Genomic DNA, 15,551 nt, shown 5'->3' on the forward strand with positions numbered 1-15,551 from the left:
GAAGAGAGCAGCTATAGGAAAGGTCTGAGCCTCCAGGACCAGGACCAGGACCCAGGACCCAGGACCAGGACCAGGACCCAGGACCAGGACCAGGACCAGGACCCAGGTCAGACCCAAGACCAGAGACCAGAATCGGGACCCCAGAGCCGGAGCAGCCTCGTCCACCATGTCTGAGTCCATCAGGAGGAAGAGCTCCAGCAGGGAGCTCCTGCAGAACCTCATCAGGTGAGAGGAGGACCCGCTTCACGCTTCATGCTTCACGCTTCACGCTTCACGCTTCATGCTTCACGCTTCGCCCGCTGGAGGAAAGCCTTCTGCTGCTTGACTTCTTCATTTCACTTTCTACTGCAGTTATTTCATTAGTGTGCAGCATTATCTCAAATATATATATATGTATATATATATATATATGTGTATATATATATGTATATATTGAGGTAATAATCTACTAATAATTAGTAATATTATTCTCTGTGCATATTGAGTTGTTTAAAAATAATTTAGATTAAAAGTGAATCTTCTGCGTTATCTCTTGAGTCCGTCCGTCCGTTACATCAGAACTCGTGTGGTTCTGATGTTGTTGACACTTTGACTGTGAAGCGTTTGAGTGAATCTTTAATTGTTAGTATAATTATATAATTATGTTCAAACCAATTGTTACACAAAGTCAAACGCTTTATGTTCACAAGAGAGATGAGAATGTCCGTCATCCTCACTGAGGTTATTATTTAATTTAAGAGACGTTCATGTGTCTCTAGTGAAACAACAACAACAACAACAACAACATTAGGTTTGCCTGCTTTTATTAGTACTTTACCTTCAAACTTAATTTTCCACCAAAGTAATTCTGTTTCATCAGTCTGATCAGATTGTTCTCTGTGTTGATGACTTGTGGAACAATTTTCTAATTTCCATCTGTGTGAAAAAGATTTTTTTTTCTTACTGTATTAATTTTCTTGGTTTCTTTTTATGAAATATGAAACTGTTTGTTTGTTGTTGCCATATATTCACCCTCAAGAAGACATGAGAGCTTATTGTCCCAGTTGGAACGTGGATTAGTTGGACTTCGGCCTCTGGTGGCCAGAGGTAGTATTACAACAACAAACACCAGCCACAATGTTTTCTTTAGAGCTGTTGGCTGATAAATATAAAAAAATTATTGAGAAAAAGTATAGTGGTAAAAGTCCAGGAGCTCCAGGAGTCTAGTTATTATTTGTTGTCTATTTTTGCATCCCTCTCCTAACTCCTAACTCCTAACTCTTCGTCCTCACTGAGTTTCTTGTTGCCTCAGTGACCGGTGGAACACTGCTGGATGACTTCAGTGAAAAATGACACTAAACTCGGGCTTCAATGAATTCTTTTATAGCAGCAACGTCCTTAATGGTCATGACATCATCTGGCTGAGTCCTGGACCCCTCAGTCCCCCCCCCCTCTCAGCCCCCCCCCCCTTCATCCTACTCAACTGCACACACAAAGAAAATGCAGTTCCCCAGGCCTCCATTGCCTCATTGTGGAAATGGTGGAAAAAGTGATGCGTATCAGACAGATTTCCTCCAATTGGCTCGTTTCTCGTTCACGGCGTCGGGTGAAATGTCCCAGCGGTCCCTGAAGGCACCTGGAAGTAAGGGCTGTCCTGCAGACACAGAACCCTGCAGACACATCTTCTACAACTTTCACGCTTTGCAATCTCCTACGTTCATGCTTTTGATCTCGACATGTCATCACAGCTGTTCCCCAGCTTTGTGTTCCGAGATGTTTAAGGAGACGCCGAAGTCCCGAAAGATTTGTTTGTTTTTTTAGTCTTGTGTGCACAAGCAACCTTTTCTCAAAAAAGTGCATAAAGTATATAAAAAGTACTGAACAGTTTAGCTAATTACTCTGCGGTCTCACAACTCCGTCTCCTGGTGGGTGAAATGGATTTAAACACTGACATTACAACCACAAAGTTAAATTACCAAAAAAAACTACAAAAACAAAACCACAATAACAGGACTACAATAGAAAAACTGCAAAAACAAAACTACAATCACAAAACTACAAAAATAAAACTACAAAAACAAAACTACAAGAACAGAACTACAATCACAAAACTACAATCATAAAACTACTATAACGAAACTACAATAACAAAACTACTAGAACACATCTACAATAACAGAACTATAATTACAAAACTACTATAACAAAAGTACAATCACAAAACTACTATAACAAAATTACAATCACAAAACTGCAATCACATAACCACAAATACTATTACAAAACTACAATCACAAAACTACTATAATGAAACTACAATCACAAAACTACAATCACAAAACTACTATAACGAAACTACAATCACAAAACTACTATAACAAAACTACAATCACAAAACTGCAATCACAAAAGTACAATCACAAAACTACTATAACAAAACGACAATCACAAAACTACTATAACAAAACTACAATCACAAAACTACTATCACAAAACTACTATAACAAAACTACAATCACAAAACTGCAATCACATAACTACAAAAACAAAACAACAAACACAGAACTACACTCACAGAACCCAGCGTGGCGTCCTCCAGCTTCCTCGTGGTCTGAGTGTTTCTCAGACTTTTTCTTGGTGTTTCTGAACTCCGGCGCTTCGCTCCAGCTTCGGGGAACGTTTTGAGTTTTGGTGAAACTGGTTTTCTGTTTCCCACGAGGCTCCAGGCCTCCACAGAGATGTCCACAGACCAACGAGCTGCTGCGGGTATCTCGTTTTCACTCAATCGGTTTCTGGTGCCAACAACGCGTCCGACCCCTCGTAGCTACACCCGTTCACGCTGTTGACCGGAGCTTCTTAAAGGGACAGTCAGCTCACCTTCGCTCCCCTTCCAGGCAGCGCCGTGAGCTCATCAGACGATCCTCCTTCCAGACGCCTCCCTGTCTAACTCGAGGCCTCCTGCCAGCTCCCCGTGACCTCCAGTGGGTCTGACCTCACGGAGGTCAGCTTCCCACAGAGAAGGGACCGCCGCCTCCGCCGTCCTCGACCAATGGCATCGCCTCCCAGACTTTACATTTTAAAATGTGTGGGTTTTTCTTAGCGGCGATTTTTAATTCATTCAGCCGAATGTTTGCCGAGCCGAATGTTTGGGTCGCGGTGTCGGGAGCATTGTTCCTGTGTTTGGGTCGACGTGTCGGGAGCATTGTTCCTGTGTTTGGGTCACGGTGTCGGGAGCATTGTTGCTGTGTTTGGGTCGCGGTGTCGGGAGCATTGTTCCTGTGTTTGGGTCGCGGTGTCGGGAGCATTGTTCCTGTGTTTGGGTCGACGTGTCCGGAGCATTGTTCCTGTGTTTGGGTCGATGCCTTCGCATTACGCAAGCTAACGGCACGCAGGATGAATTTTGCAATGAGAACCGACGAGCTCCAGGCTTTTGGCCGGTTGCCCAACCCACACTTACATTTGGGGTTTCCATTCGAACATGGGTTCATGCTTTAATATCCCCCCTCCCCCACACACACACACACACACACACACACACATTCCGTTGAGGCGCCTGTCCCTTTAAGAGTCCCAGTGAAACAGAAGTTAGAGCACTCAGGGGGCGTTTTCTAAAAAGTAATCCCATCAAATGAGCCCGTTTGACTAGCTGGCTGCTTCACACTTCTTAAACATTGTTGTTTGTTCACACACTAAAGCCCTGAATGTGTCATAGCGGTTAAACCTGAGTTCACCTGGAGATGCGTCATTGTGCCAGAGGTCAAAGTTGAAGTCCGTCTGTGACCTCTACCAGTCGGTCAGCGTTGGCTTCAGACCAGTCACACATCTTTATTCGTAGCCGCTCTTTGAACTCAATTACTCAACAACGACACCGCGGCCAAATCTAAAAAAATGTGATCCAACTTATAAACCATAATTATCCCTTTAAAAAAGAAGCAATGCAACACACGTGTCGTCCCAACAGGTTGGAGCTGATTGGCCGATTGTTTCCACAGTTGTTGTCGCCGTTCCAACGTCTTCCACTCGCCTTCTCCAAACCTCCACAACTGTATGAAGTTCTGGCTTCTCGAGATGACAGCCTCTCTCTCTCTTTCCCTCTCTCTCTCTCTCTCCCCCCCCCCCCCCCTCTCTCGTTGCTTCTCCCAGAGACTGAAATGAAGTGTAACAGCGCAGCAGCTGGCCAGAGCTCCACCAGATGTGCTTAGGCAATAAAAAAAGGGGTTATTGTTATCGAGTCGCTCTGGACGCCTGAGTGAGAGACTCAAAACAAATAGCTTCGCTGTTTTCTGTAGTTTTCTGTAGTTTTGTGTAATTTTATGCAGTTTCATGTAGTTATATGCAGTTTTCTGTAGTTTTGTGTAGTTTTATGCAGTTGTATCCAGTTTTGTGTAGTTTTATGCAGTTTTGTGTCGTTTTCTGTAATTTTATGCAGTTTTCTGTAATTGTATGCAGTTTTCTGTAGTTTATGCAGTTTTATGAAGATGTATAGTTTCATATAGTTCGATGCAGTTTCATGTAGTTTTATGCAGTTGTGTGTAGTTGTATGCAGTTTGTGTAGTTTTCTGTAGTCGGATGCAGTTTAATTTTATGCCATCTTATATAGACGTATAGTTTTATGTAGTTGTATGCAGTTTGTGTCGTTTTCTGTAGTCGGATGCAGTTTTATGTAATTTTATGCCGTCTTATATAGACGTATAGTTTTATGTAGTTTTATGCAGTTTTCTGTAGTTTAATGCAGTTTTATGTAGTTTTTGTAGTTTCATTTAGTTTTCTGTAGTTTTGTGCATTTTTATGCAGTTTTCTGTAGTTTTTGGTAGTTTTATGCAGTTTTATGCAGTTTTGTGTAGTTTTGTGTAATTTTATGCAGTTTTCTGTAATTTTATGCAGTTTTCTGTAGTTTATGCAGTTTTATGTAGATGTATAGTTTCTTATAGTTCTATGCAGTTTCATGTAGTTTTATGCAGTTGTGTGTAGTTGTATGCAGTTTGTGTAGTTTTCTGTAGTCGGATGCAGTTTTATGCAGTTTCATATTGACGTATAGTTTTATGTAGTTTTATGCCGTTTTCTGTAGTTTAATGCAGTTTTTTGTAGTTTCATATAGTTTTCTGTAGTTTTATGCATTTTTAATGCAGTTTTCTGAAGTTTTATGCAGTTTTCTGTAGTTTTATGCAGTTTTATGCAGTTTTGATGTAATTATATGCTATTTTATGCAGTTTGATGCAGTTTGATCTGGATGTATTAGGAAGTGAGGTCACGGGGGCCAAAGGGCAAAACCTCCGCTCAGCAAAATGACCCAGGAAAAGTGAGGAAAAGCTTTGGGTGTTCTTCTTCTTCTTTTGTAGTTCATATTACGTATCCTCAACACACAGCATTCTGCAAGAAAAAAGGTGCAGTTACATGAGACACTGAAGGCGTTCATTCATCTATTTGTTGTGTTTCTTTCTCAGTCTTGTTCTTCCTGAATCAACCCAATCGACTCACAGTGCCACGTGACATTAAACGTTTCTGGAAGCCCGACTCGAGGCTGATATGAAACTTATTTTTTGGTGTTCAGAAACTACTTCTTCATCCATTCTATGTATCCTCGGTTTGCAGAAACGTACAAAGCAAAAAACGTGCTTCGCCATCTGGGTTCACTAAATCGTAGTTTATTCCCCGCTGTCCACAAACTCTCCAGCACAGAGAGCACAGATCATTTTGACATCGGTGTCCGGCCAGCTTAATGTCAATAAAGCCCCGACACCTTGAGGAGGAACTCGTCTGAGCCAGATCGCATCCCGCTGTCGGACTAAATCCCCCGTGGCCCAATGGGATCCTTGCATCCAGGTCCAACATCTGGCCGAAAGAGTGCAGCCAGAAGAGAGGAGGCGGGTCCAGCTGCAGATGACCGGCTGTGACACGTTCGACCAATCACACGTCGGATGCGTCTGGAACCTTTGAGCCTTTATGTATTCAGGGTGGAAGTAGAATCCAAAGGTTACCCCACATGTCAGGGTCCATTGGGTGATGCACGACGCGTGGACCATATTTATATTTGATGGAATCGTGCAGCCCCCAAAATATGTGGGCTTTGATCTTTGGTTTAACGGTCCGCGTCATGTCGTGTGTCATCCACACGACATGAACAACCTCACATAATTTTTCTAGGTAGAGCTAAAATGCTGGATGAGAACATTCTGACGCGGACCGTTAAACCAAAGATCAAAGCCCACATATTTTGGGGGCTGTACGATTTTTGCACGAGCTTTGGAGAAGGTTTGATTTCAGCTGGAAGGATCCAACAAAGATAAATCTGAGCATGAGGATACTGAGGAGTGTCAAAGCAGATAAAGAATATGTTGAGTCATTTTATACGGTCTCACTGTGGAGCCAGATTATGTCTCTGACCTGAAAGCCGCTCGGTTTGCGTGTCGGCTGCAGCGTGACGGCCCAGCGGAGCCAGGAGGACGCCGAGGAGGTGGAGCGGGAGCAAAGGAGGAGAGCCCGGGAGACGCAGAGGGGAGAGGGGAGCCCCCCGAGGCCGGAGCCCCCCCGCCGCCACGACACGCCGCGCCACGACATGCCGAGCAATGAGACGCCGCGCCATGACACGCCGCGCCACGACACGCCGCGCCACGACACGCCGAGCAACGAGATGCCACACAACACGGCGTGAGTACGATCAACACTTTTTATGAACTCTTATTTTGAGAAAATCTGTACAGTTAATATTAAGCTAGTCAGTTAGCTTAGCTTAGTTTAGCTTAGCTTAGCGACAGGAAGCTGGGGGGAAACAGCTATTCAGGTTCTGCCTTCAAGCGCCTCTGAAACCTCTCTTGTATATAATAGTTTATTAAATCTGTTAAAAACTTAAAAGCTTCCTGAACTCTCTTTCTTCTCTTTATGCTAAGCTAAGCTATGCTAACCAGTTGCTGCCTGTAGCTTCACATTTATGAAATAGATTCCAGAGAGAGGAGAGTCCTCATCTGACACAAGGATACGTAGCAGTCCTCGGCTCACGTTGGACAGAGTCCTTTCGTTCTGAGCTTCGTTGGCGCGGCGACTAATTTGTTTTTGTGAAACTGTCGTCGATGTTGACGGCCGAGTCTCAACCTGCTGATGTCGGGGAAACGAGTGCAGCGGCGCCGCAGGTGAAGGAGCCGCGTCAGTCGGAGAGGCCGTCGTCTCTGGAGGGTCGGCGTCCTCCAGACTCCTCCAGAGCACCGAGGCGTGAAGTCACGGACGCCGAGGTCTCAGATCCCCTGAAGTCAAAGAACGTTGAACACCTTGAGAAACACTTCAGTGTCTCGTCTCCAGAGAAACATCCGTGTGTGTTGAAGGGTCAACCATCAGGCGCTCACTTTATTGTTTCCATGGACACCGGCTCTGTTGCCATGGAGCCCGAGCTGCAGGCCTGACACCTGTCTCAACGCTCTGCCGTGCGAGACGCCTTCAACTGGGACTCATCATTCAGATCAGCCTCAGCGGGGCAGCCGGGCCTATGCTTCAGGCGACTCTGGTTGTATAGAAGCCTATGCTTCATGTGTTAAAGCTGCATTCTCTCTCCTGACCACCAGGGGGCTCCTCTGGTTGTATAGAAGTCTACGCTTCATGTGTTAAAGCTGCATTCTCTCTCCTGACCACCAGGGGGCGACTCCTCTGGTTGTATAGAAGTTTATGCTTCATATGTTAAAGCTGCATTCTCTCTCCTGACCACCAGGGGGCTCCTCTGGTTGTATAGAAGTCTATGCTTCATGTGTTAAAGCTGCATTCTCTCTCCTGACCACCAGGGGGCGACTCCTCTGGTTGTATAGAAGCCTATGCTTCATGTGTTAAAGCTGCATTCTCTCTCCTGACCACCAGGGGGCGACTCCTCTGGTTGTATAGAAGCCTATGCTTCATGTGTTAAAGCTGTATTCTATCTCCTGACCACCAGGGGGCTCCTCTGGTTGTATAGAAGCCTATGCTTCATGTGTTGAAGCTGCATTGTCATTTAGTACATTGTGGTAGTTTAGAGTCAAACAGGCCATAAAGAGGGCGACGCTTTAGGGCGGGGCTACCAGGTGATTGACAGGTCGACGACAGACACGTATACGGTGTCTCCACGTCGCTCCTCCTCAGTCCAGATGTGGTCACTTCCATTCGCTAGTGGCAAAAAGCCAAGATGGCGATCCACGTTACTTTATTTATCGTTCTGAGATTCAGACTCGAGGGTTCATCCACTGGACCTCCGGTCCTCTGACCGCCGCCCGATGGTCGTGTCTCGTCTGCACTTCTTCTCCACTTCCTGTCGGTTCCCCTCAGGCCGGACGAGGAGCTGAAGCCCCGGAGCCGCCTGGTTCTGGAGGAGGATGAGGGCTTCAGCGACTGGAGCCACCGGTTGGAGAATCGCGGTGAGCAGGAGGTGCAGAAGGAGCGCCGGGCCGGGCTGCAGAGACCCACGAGGAGGAAACCACGGCCTGAGGAGGAGCAACGGCAGGAGGGCGGAGAGGAGGTGAAGGAGGAGGAGGAGGAGGGATGTCGGTCACAGGAAGCTTCGACGAGACCTTCAGAGAAGGTGAACAGAACCACAGGTCCAAACAGACTCGGCTCAGAACGTTCTGGATGCGTTCGACATCCAGCGTTTCACGTTTGGGTGATCGCCATGACGACGTCCGTGAAGACGAACGCGCTTCATCTAGAACATGAACCTGGTTCTGGTCCCGTAGACCTCCAGGTGGACCTGGTCCTCTGTAGAGGTGTGACCCGCTTTGCTTCTGGCCCGTTGGTTTAGGTCTCCATCGACGGAAAGGAAGTCAAGACGACCTACAGCTCCAAGGTCTTCCTGTCACATGACGCCCGGCCGCCGCACGCCGCGGACAGGACGTCCCACCTGGTGGCCGGGACCATGAGGCCGCGGTGAGGACCCGGACCGCCTGGATCTGTTGGGGGTCTAGAGGTCTAATCCTGACTGTTGGGGGTCTAGAGGTCTAATCCTGACTGTTGGTCTAGAGGTCTAATCCTGACTGTTGGGGGTCTAGAGGTCTAATCCTGACTGTTAAAATAAATTTTAAAGTGAAACTGGAGACAAAACAAATATATTTTTATTTTACAAACTAGACTTTTATAATTCATTAACCGGTTGAATCTTCTCCTCCACAGCGGCGGGGCCTGCAGGGTGGATGGGGAGGCGCAGCAGGAGGTTCACCAGGAGGTTTACCAGGAGGCGCAGCAGGAGGCGCAGGCTGCTGAGCAGAGGCAGCCACATAGAGCTCCCCCCAGAGATGAAGATGACCAGGAGGAAGAAGAGAAGGAAGACCTCCATCTCACGAGGGAGGAGAAGCACAGAGAGGAGGAGGAGGAGCAGCAGGAGGAGCAGCAGGAGGAGCCCAGGATGCCAGATAAGGTGAGCTCTCCTCTCCCTCTAGCTGATGCCTGTGCCGGGCGGGGGGCGTGTCCTCAGAGGAGAGCCGGTCCAGTGGTTCCGCGTGCTGCTGGCAGATTCCCTGGAGTCGTGTTGAGATGCCTTGCTCACCAACGACTGGCCTCCTGCCCCGGGCCTCCTGCCCCGGCCTCCTGCCCCGGCCTCCTGCCCCGGCCTCCTGCCCCGGCCTCCTGCCCCGGGCCTCCTGCTCCTCGTGGCCGACCCCTCTCCTGATGAAACGCTCATACTTATAACTCGCTCGTGTGTCGCTGTCCTAGAGCTGGATGGAGAGCAGCAGGAGGAGCAGCAGGAGGAGTGAGGAGGGGAACCCGGCTGATGAAGACGAGGAGCCGGTGAACTACGGCCCCATGAGCCCCACATTCAAGGTGCGGGGGGGGGGGGGGGGGTTAAAGGAAGAGTTGCCATGAAACGTCATTTTAGAGCAGCTGCCTTTGAGCAAACCTCTGCTAAGCCCCTCCCACTCGGTTACTGTTGCTAGGCAAGCTTTCCCCTCACCGTGTCATTAGTTATGATAAATAAAACCTGAATGATCCCCCCCTACCATCTGGTTAAAGCGCGGCAGTGACCTGTCAATAAGCCCCGCCCTAAAGCGTACACCTGCTGCTGCTGCTTCTTCTTCTTCTTCTTCTTCTTCTTCTTCTTCTTCTGCTTCTTCTTCTTCTTCTTCTCCTTCTTCTTCTTCTTCTTCTTCTTCTTCTTCTTCTTCTTCTTCTTCTTCTTCTTCTTCTTCTTCTTCTTCTTCTTCTTCTTCTTCTTCTTCTTCTTCTTCTTCTTCTTCTTCTTCTTCTTCTTCTTCTTCTTCTTCTTCTTCTTCTCCTTCTTCTTCTTCTTCTTCTTCTCCTTCTCTTTCTTCTCCTCCTTCTTCTGCTTCTTCTCCTTCTTCTTCTTCTTCTTCTCCTTCTTCTTCTTCTTCCTTCTTCTTCTTCTTCTTCTTCTTCTTCTTCTTCTTTCTTCTTCTTCTTCTCTTCTTCTTCTTCTTCTCTTCTTCTTCTTCTTCTCTTCTTCTTCTTCTCCTTCTCCTTCTTGTTCTTGTTCTTCTTCTCCTTCTTCTTCTTCTTCTTCTTTCTTCTTCTTCTTCTTCTCCTTAAATCTTCTTCTTCTCCTTCTTCTTCTTCTTCTCCTTCTTCTTCTTCTTCTTCTTCTTCTTCTCCTTCTTCTCCTTCTTCTTCTTCTCCTTCTTCTCTTCTTCTTCTTCTTCTTCTCCTTCTTCTCGTTCTTCTTCTTCTCTTCTTCTTCTTCTTCTTCTTCTTCTTCTTCTTCTCCTTCTTCTTCTTCTTCTCCTTCTTCTTCTTCTTCTTCTCCTTCTTCTTCTTCTTCTTCTTCTTCTTCTTCTCCTTCTTCCTCTCTTCTTCTTCTTCTTCTTCTTCTTCTCTTCTTCTTCTTCTTCTTCTTCTCTCTTCTTCTTCTTCTTCTTCTTCTTCTTCTTCTTCTCCTTCTTCTTCTTCTTCTCCTTCTTCTTCTTCTTCTTCTTCTTCTTCTTCTTCTTCTTCTTCTTCTTCTTCTTCTTCTTCTTCTTCTTCTTCTTCTTCTTCTTCCTCTTCTTCTTCAGAGGCCGTGATGATGTCACTGATGCGTGGGTGTGATGTTGTCATGGTAACCGTGTTGTGTCTCCTTCCTGCAGAAGCTGCTCATTCAGTTCTACCCCGTAAGTTTGACCTTCACGCTTCACGTCCGACTGCTTCTCGTTTCTCTGGTTTGACCCCGCCTCTCGTTACAGGAGGAAGTGACCCACCGCGCCGCCACGGACGCCAAGTGCTCGGTGAGTCGGCCGTAGACGAAAGGTCAAAGGTCAGGGTTAACGGTTAGACTGAAAGGTCAGGGTCAATCGTCCGGGTCAACAGCCAGGGTGAAAGGTCAGGCTGAAAGGTCAGGCTGAACGGTCAGGGTCAAAGGTCAGACTGAAAGTTCAAGCTGAAAGGTCAGTGTCAAATGTCAGACTGAAAGTTCAAGCTGAAAGGTCAGTGTCAAATGTCAGGGTCAAAGGTCAGACTCATAGGTCAGACTCAAAGGTCAGTGTCAAAAGCCAGGGTCATCGGTCAGAGTCAAAGGTCAGGCTCATAGGTCAGGCTCTGAGGTTAGGGTCAAAGGTCAGGGTCAACAGTCAGGGTTAAAGGGCAGTAGCTGCCATAAGACGAGGCATAACAATGTTATTGTTGTTATTAATATTTGGAGCTCCGACAATGAGTCTAATCTGTGAAATGAACCTCCGACCTGTTGACCCTCTTCTGCTCACGTGGTTCTCCTCTCAGAACGTCTCCGTTGTCTTCCTCAGATCATGGAGCGGACCGAGTCTCTGAGGAGGAGGTGAGTGACCCGGAGCCGCCGAGGCGCGACGCTCGCGGATCTCTAACGTTTCCTCCGTTGTCCTGAAGCGGCGGCAGCGTGAAGAAGACGCTGACGCCCGTCGCCGTTTCCAAGATCGACAAGAAGCTGGAGCTGTACGCTCACGCCCTGCAGGTCAGAGCCGCCGCTCGCTCTTCTTCCCACGGCTCTTCATCAGCGTCCTCACCTGAACTCTCCGGGGTCTTCCTCCAGGTCTCCACGCAGGAAGGCAGGTCGGCGGGTCAGGCGCCGGCGGACCTGGCGAGTCCCACCGAGCCCGTCTCCTCCAAGAAGAGCCTGTTCGAGGCCGGAGAGGCCCGGAGCCACACCGCCGCCACGCCGTCTAAGGTCAGCGAGACCCACGAGATCCTCTTTTGGATGACTTTTGAATAAACTACGTTGATGAACATTAATGACCATCACACCATTTTTCTTTTCTTCTTTTTTCAATTATTTTAAATAAATGTAATACACTTAATGCCCCATTATGTAGTTTTTCCCTTTTAGCGCCCCCTTCAGTTTTTGAGGTATTTAACGTTTACTTCAGTGTCGTAAATACCCAGTTACGATAGACGCAGCCTCGCATACACTTGTATTGAGTTGGGATCATGTGTTGTCCTGCATTATTATTATTATTATTGTTATTATTTGTACGTGTCACGGGTTATAAAAGGTGACGAGGGGGAGGTGACGCGAGGTTTTTTTTGTTTGGAGCGCGCTGACAGGCGGCGGACTCAGAACGGCAGCAATCCGGCGACTTTCTATTTTGGATTCATACCAACGGGCGGGATCACTAATAGAAGACTGCGCAGGAACACTGTGAACTGGCCCAGCACCGACCGGACCAGGGTGAAGGAGGCGGGGATTGAACGCGGCGCCTCGCCACGTTTCCGCCTGGTCGGTCAGCTGTTTGCCGGCTTTTGGGGGGAGGAGGGGGGGGGGTGCAGTCATTTACTTTTGTTTTTGGAGACTGCAAAGACTTTGGGGACTGTCGGGATCCGGGGATTATACTTCGTTTTGAGTGGGTTTGATTGTTTGTAGTGTATGTGTTAATTTTGGGGGCTTCAGATGCATTGAATTTGATTTAATATAATAACATTTGGGTTTCCGCATATCGACTGTGTGTTTTTCTTTTACGACCATTTGAGCAGAGAGAGTTAACACCAGAATTCGCAGATCCACCCATTCCCTTTTTTATTTTAGCGTATTGTACCTTTTCCCCTTGATTGAGTTGCTAAGGGCGAATTGTTACAACATAACCAAAATAATGACAACATTTAGTTTAGATGAAATACCGATCGCGTTTTCAGCCTATATACGTTGTTTTCTAAATGTTTGAATGTGGAGTACGTGTGATCGAATACAATATTGTTGACAACACCAAAAAGCTACATACAAAAGCTCCCCTTATCCTGTAGCTGCGAGCGTGGACTGGCACTATATGACATTGCGTAATCACTGCCAGAAAGCAGGTCTTAGTACATCCGCCCCGGAGCGGGCGGCTCCAGAATCCTACATAGCGGCGTTATTTCCCCACAGACCCCCGATGGCAATGGCGGAGCCGCAAATCGCCATATTAAAAGTCATTGTAGCGGCACAATTTTTTTCAAGCTGTTATTTTAAGGTACAATTGTTACATAATGTTACTTTAACACATTTGATCAATTTATTTTATTTATTTTATTTATTTTATTTATTTATTTTATTTATTTTATTTATTTTATTTATTTTATTTATTTTATTTATTTTATTTATTTTATTTATTTATTTATTTATTTTATTTATTTTTATTTTTTAAATTTTATTTATTTATTTTATATTTGTTATTTTATTTATTTCATTTTATTTATTTCATTTATTTTATTTATTTCATTTTTTTCCTACAAATTCTTCAATGTAATGCCCTGCTATTTTATATTTCTTTTATTGTACATTTGTAAAAAATATGTTTTGCTTCTGCTTCGTCTTCTCAGGATGCAGACGGTGTCAAAGTGGGCGTGGCTAACCTGATCAACCAGTGGGTGAGAGGAGGTGAAGACGGCAGCAGGTGCAGCTCGCCCTCCAGACCTGCGGTAGAACAAAACTCACAACACATTTGTTCTTCTTCTTTTCCTCTCGTGTTTCTGATACGTTTGTTAAATGTCGAGCGGCGTTGGTCTTCGGGTGTTTTTGTTTTGTTTTCCACAACGAGCATCTCTCCTTCCTCAGCGGCAGTCTGCCTCCCTGATGCTGCATTCAGGGACAACAATAATCCTACAATATTTAGACATATTTAATAACAAATCAGATTTAACAAGCAAAACTTCTCGCTTCTATAAACTGTAAACTTCTGTTATTGATGTGACTGGTTGTGATGTCAGAAGTGACGTCGTTGTTGGGATACGCTTCCTCTGATTCCAGGAGAACTCCTCCGGGAAGAAACACAAGTTCTTGGTGACGGGACACGGAAAGTACCAGAAGGTTCCTGTGGACCGGGACTGCAGCGAGGAGGCCGGCTGCTCGCCAGGTGAGACCCTCATCCATTCATCCATTCACTCATCCATCTATTCATCCATTGATCCATCCATTCATTCATCCCTTCATCCATCCATTCATTCATCTATTCATTCATCTATTCATTCATCCATTCATTCATCCATCTATTCATTCATCCATCTATTCATTCATCCATTCATTCATCCATCTATTCATTCATCCATCTATTCACTCATGCATTCATTCATCCATCTATTCACTCATTCATCCATTTATTCACTCATCCATTCATTCATCCATCTATTCACTCATTCAACCATCTGTTCACTCATCCATTCATTCATCCATCTATTCACTCATTCATTCATTCATCTATTCACTCATCCATCTATTCACTCATTCATCCATCTATTCACTCATTCATTCATCCATTCATCCACTCATTCGTCCATTCATTCATCCATTCACTCATTTATTCATTCATTCATCCATGTTGGATTGTAATAATGCACAATATATTTAAATTGTAATCTGTTTATGAAATGTGTTATTGTTATGAACACATGAACAACATGTGATCCTGTGTGTTCTCCTTCCCTTCGGCCGGTTGCCGTAGTAACCGCGGCTGGTCTTCAGAGAGATTCTGTTGTTTTCACCTCGTTCTAAAACTTTAAAGTGCAAAACCGGTTTGACTTCATTCATCTGGAGGGAAGTTAGAGTTGTTGTTGTTGTTGTTGTTGTCTGGAACACAAATGACCAACAAATACCAAACAAATCCATAAGTCTGGTAACACCGTCATGTTTCTTATTGTCTGTAAATCTAATTAAAGGCCAACAATACAAGACGTTGTTGTTCAGATTGAAACCAGGAGCCTCGTTGTTGTTCCTGCACAACAAACACACTTTATTGTCTTTAGACTCGTCCTGCCGCCTCTCATTCTCTGCAGAGCAGCGACTGCGGATCCATCCGCCGCTGAAAGTAGTCCCCAACGAACGAATGCCGCGTTTGCTCCCGTGTCACGGTGACCAGACACCGGGGGTTTCATTATCAGTTATCACATTCTAAATACAGAACACGAATATCCCAGGTGTACCTGAAGCCTCTTTGAGAGTCACGTCATCAACGGCTAAAACCAACTCGTCTTGGGTTGACGCCACGAAATAGAGATAAAAAGGATAAAAATATCAATAACAACATGCAAACACGGAATCCTGTTAAGCCTGTGAAGCTCACACCTCATCTTCATTTAGCTTGGCCCACCATTTATCATGTGTCTGTCGCCCCTGAGCCTGTGGTTGTCAATAGCTCAATAGCTCTTCCTTCCTGACTTCCTGAACCCTAAATCTGCCTCCATCCTGCCAAGCTGTGAAGCCT

The 15,551-nt window shown here is 45.8% G+C and overlaps 1 protein-coding gene across 3 annotated transcripts in view; it reads left to right on the forward strand.

Moving 5' to 3' along the window:
* LOC130193012 (caldesmon, smooth muscle-like) overlaps positions 1-15,551 on the forward strand; it is a 22,893-nt gene continuing 7,342 nt past the window's right edge. The window contains exons 1-13 of one of the 3 annotated variants that reach the window (XM_056413305.1): positions 1-225; positions 6,397-6,627; positions 8,260-8,512; positions 8,729-8,853; positions 9,097-9,340; positions 9,637-9,744; positions 11,001-11,024; positions 11,097-11,138; positions 11,652-11,683; positions 11,752-11,836; positions 11,915-12,049; positions 13,675-13,773; positions 14,102-14,207. In XM_056413305.1, the coding sequence (XP_056269280.1) occupies positions 167-225; positions 6,397-6,627; positions 8,260-8,512; positions 8,729-8,853; positions 9,097-9,340; positions 9,637-9,744; positions 11,001-11,024; positions 11,097-11,138; positions 11,652-11,683; positions 11,752-11,836; positions 11,915-12,049; positions 13,675-13,773; positions 14,102-14,207 (1,543 nt within the window). In that variant the 5' untranslated portion in view covers positions 1-166. The remainder of the gene's footprint in view (positions 226-6,396; positions 6,628-8,259; positions 8,513-8,728; positions 8,854-9,096; positions 9,341-9,636; positions 9,745-11,000; positions 11,025-11,096; positions 11,139-11,651; positions 11,684-11,751; positions 11,837-11,914; positions 12,050-13,674; positions 13,774-14,101; positions 14,208-15,551) is intronic. The other 2 variants (XM_056413306.1, XM_056413308.1) reach the window with 2 other exon arrangements.

This window comes from Pseudoliparis swirei, chromosome 4 (genome assembly GCF_029220125.1).
Source record: "Pseudoliparis swirei isolate HS2019 ecotype Mariana Trench chromosome 4, NWPU_hadal_v1, whole genome shotgun sequence".
In the NCBI taxonomy this organism is placed as follows: domain Eukaryota; kingdom Metazoa; phylum Chordata; class Actinopteri; order Perciformes; family Liparidae; genus Pseudoliparis; species Pseudoliparis swirei.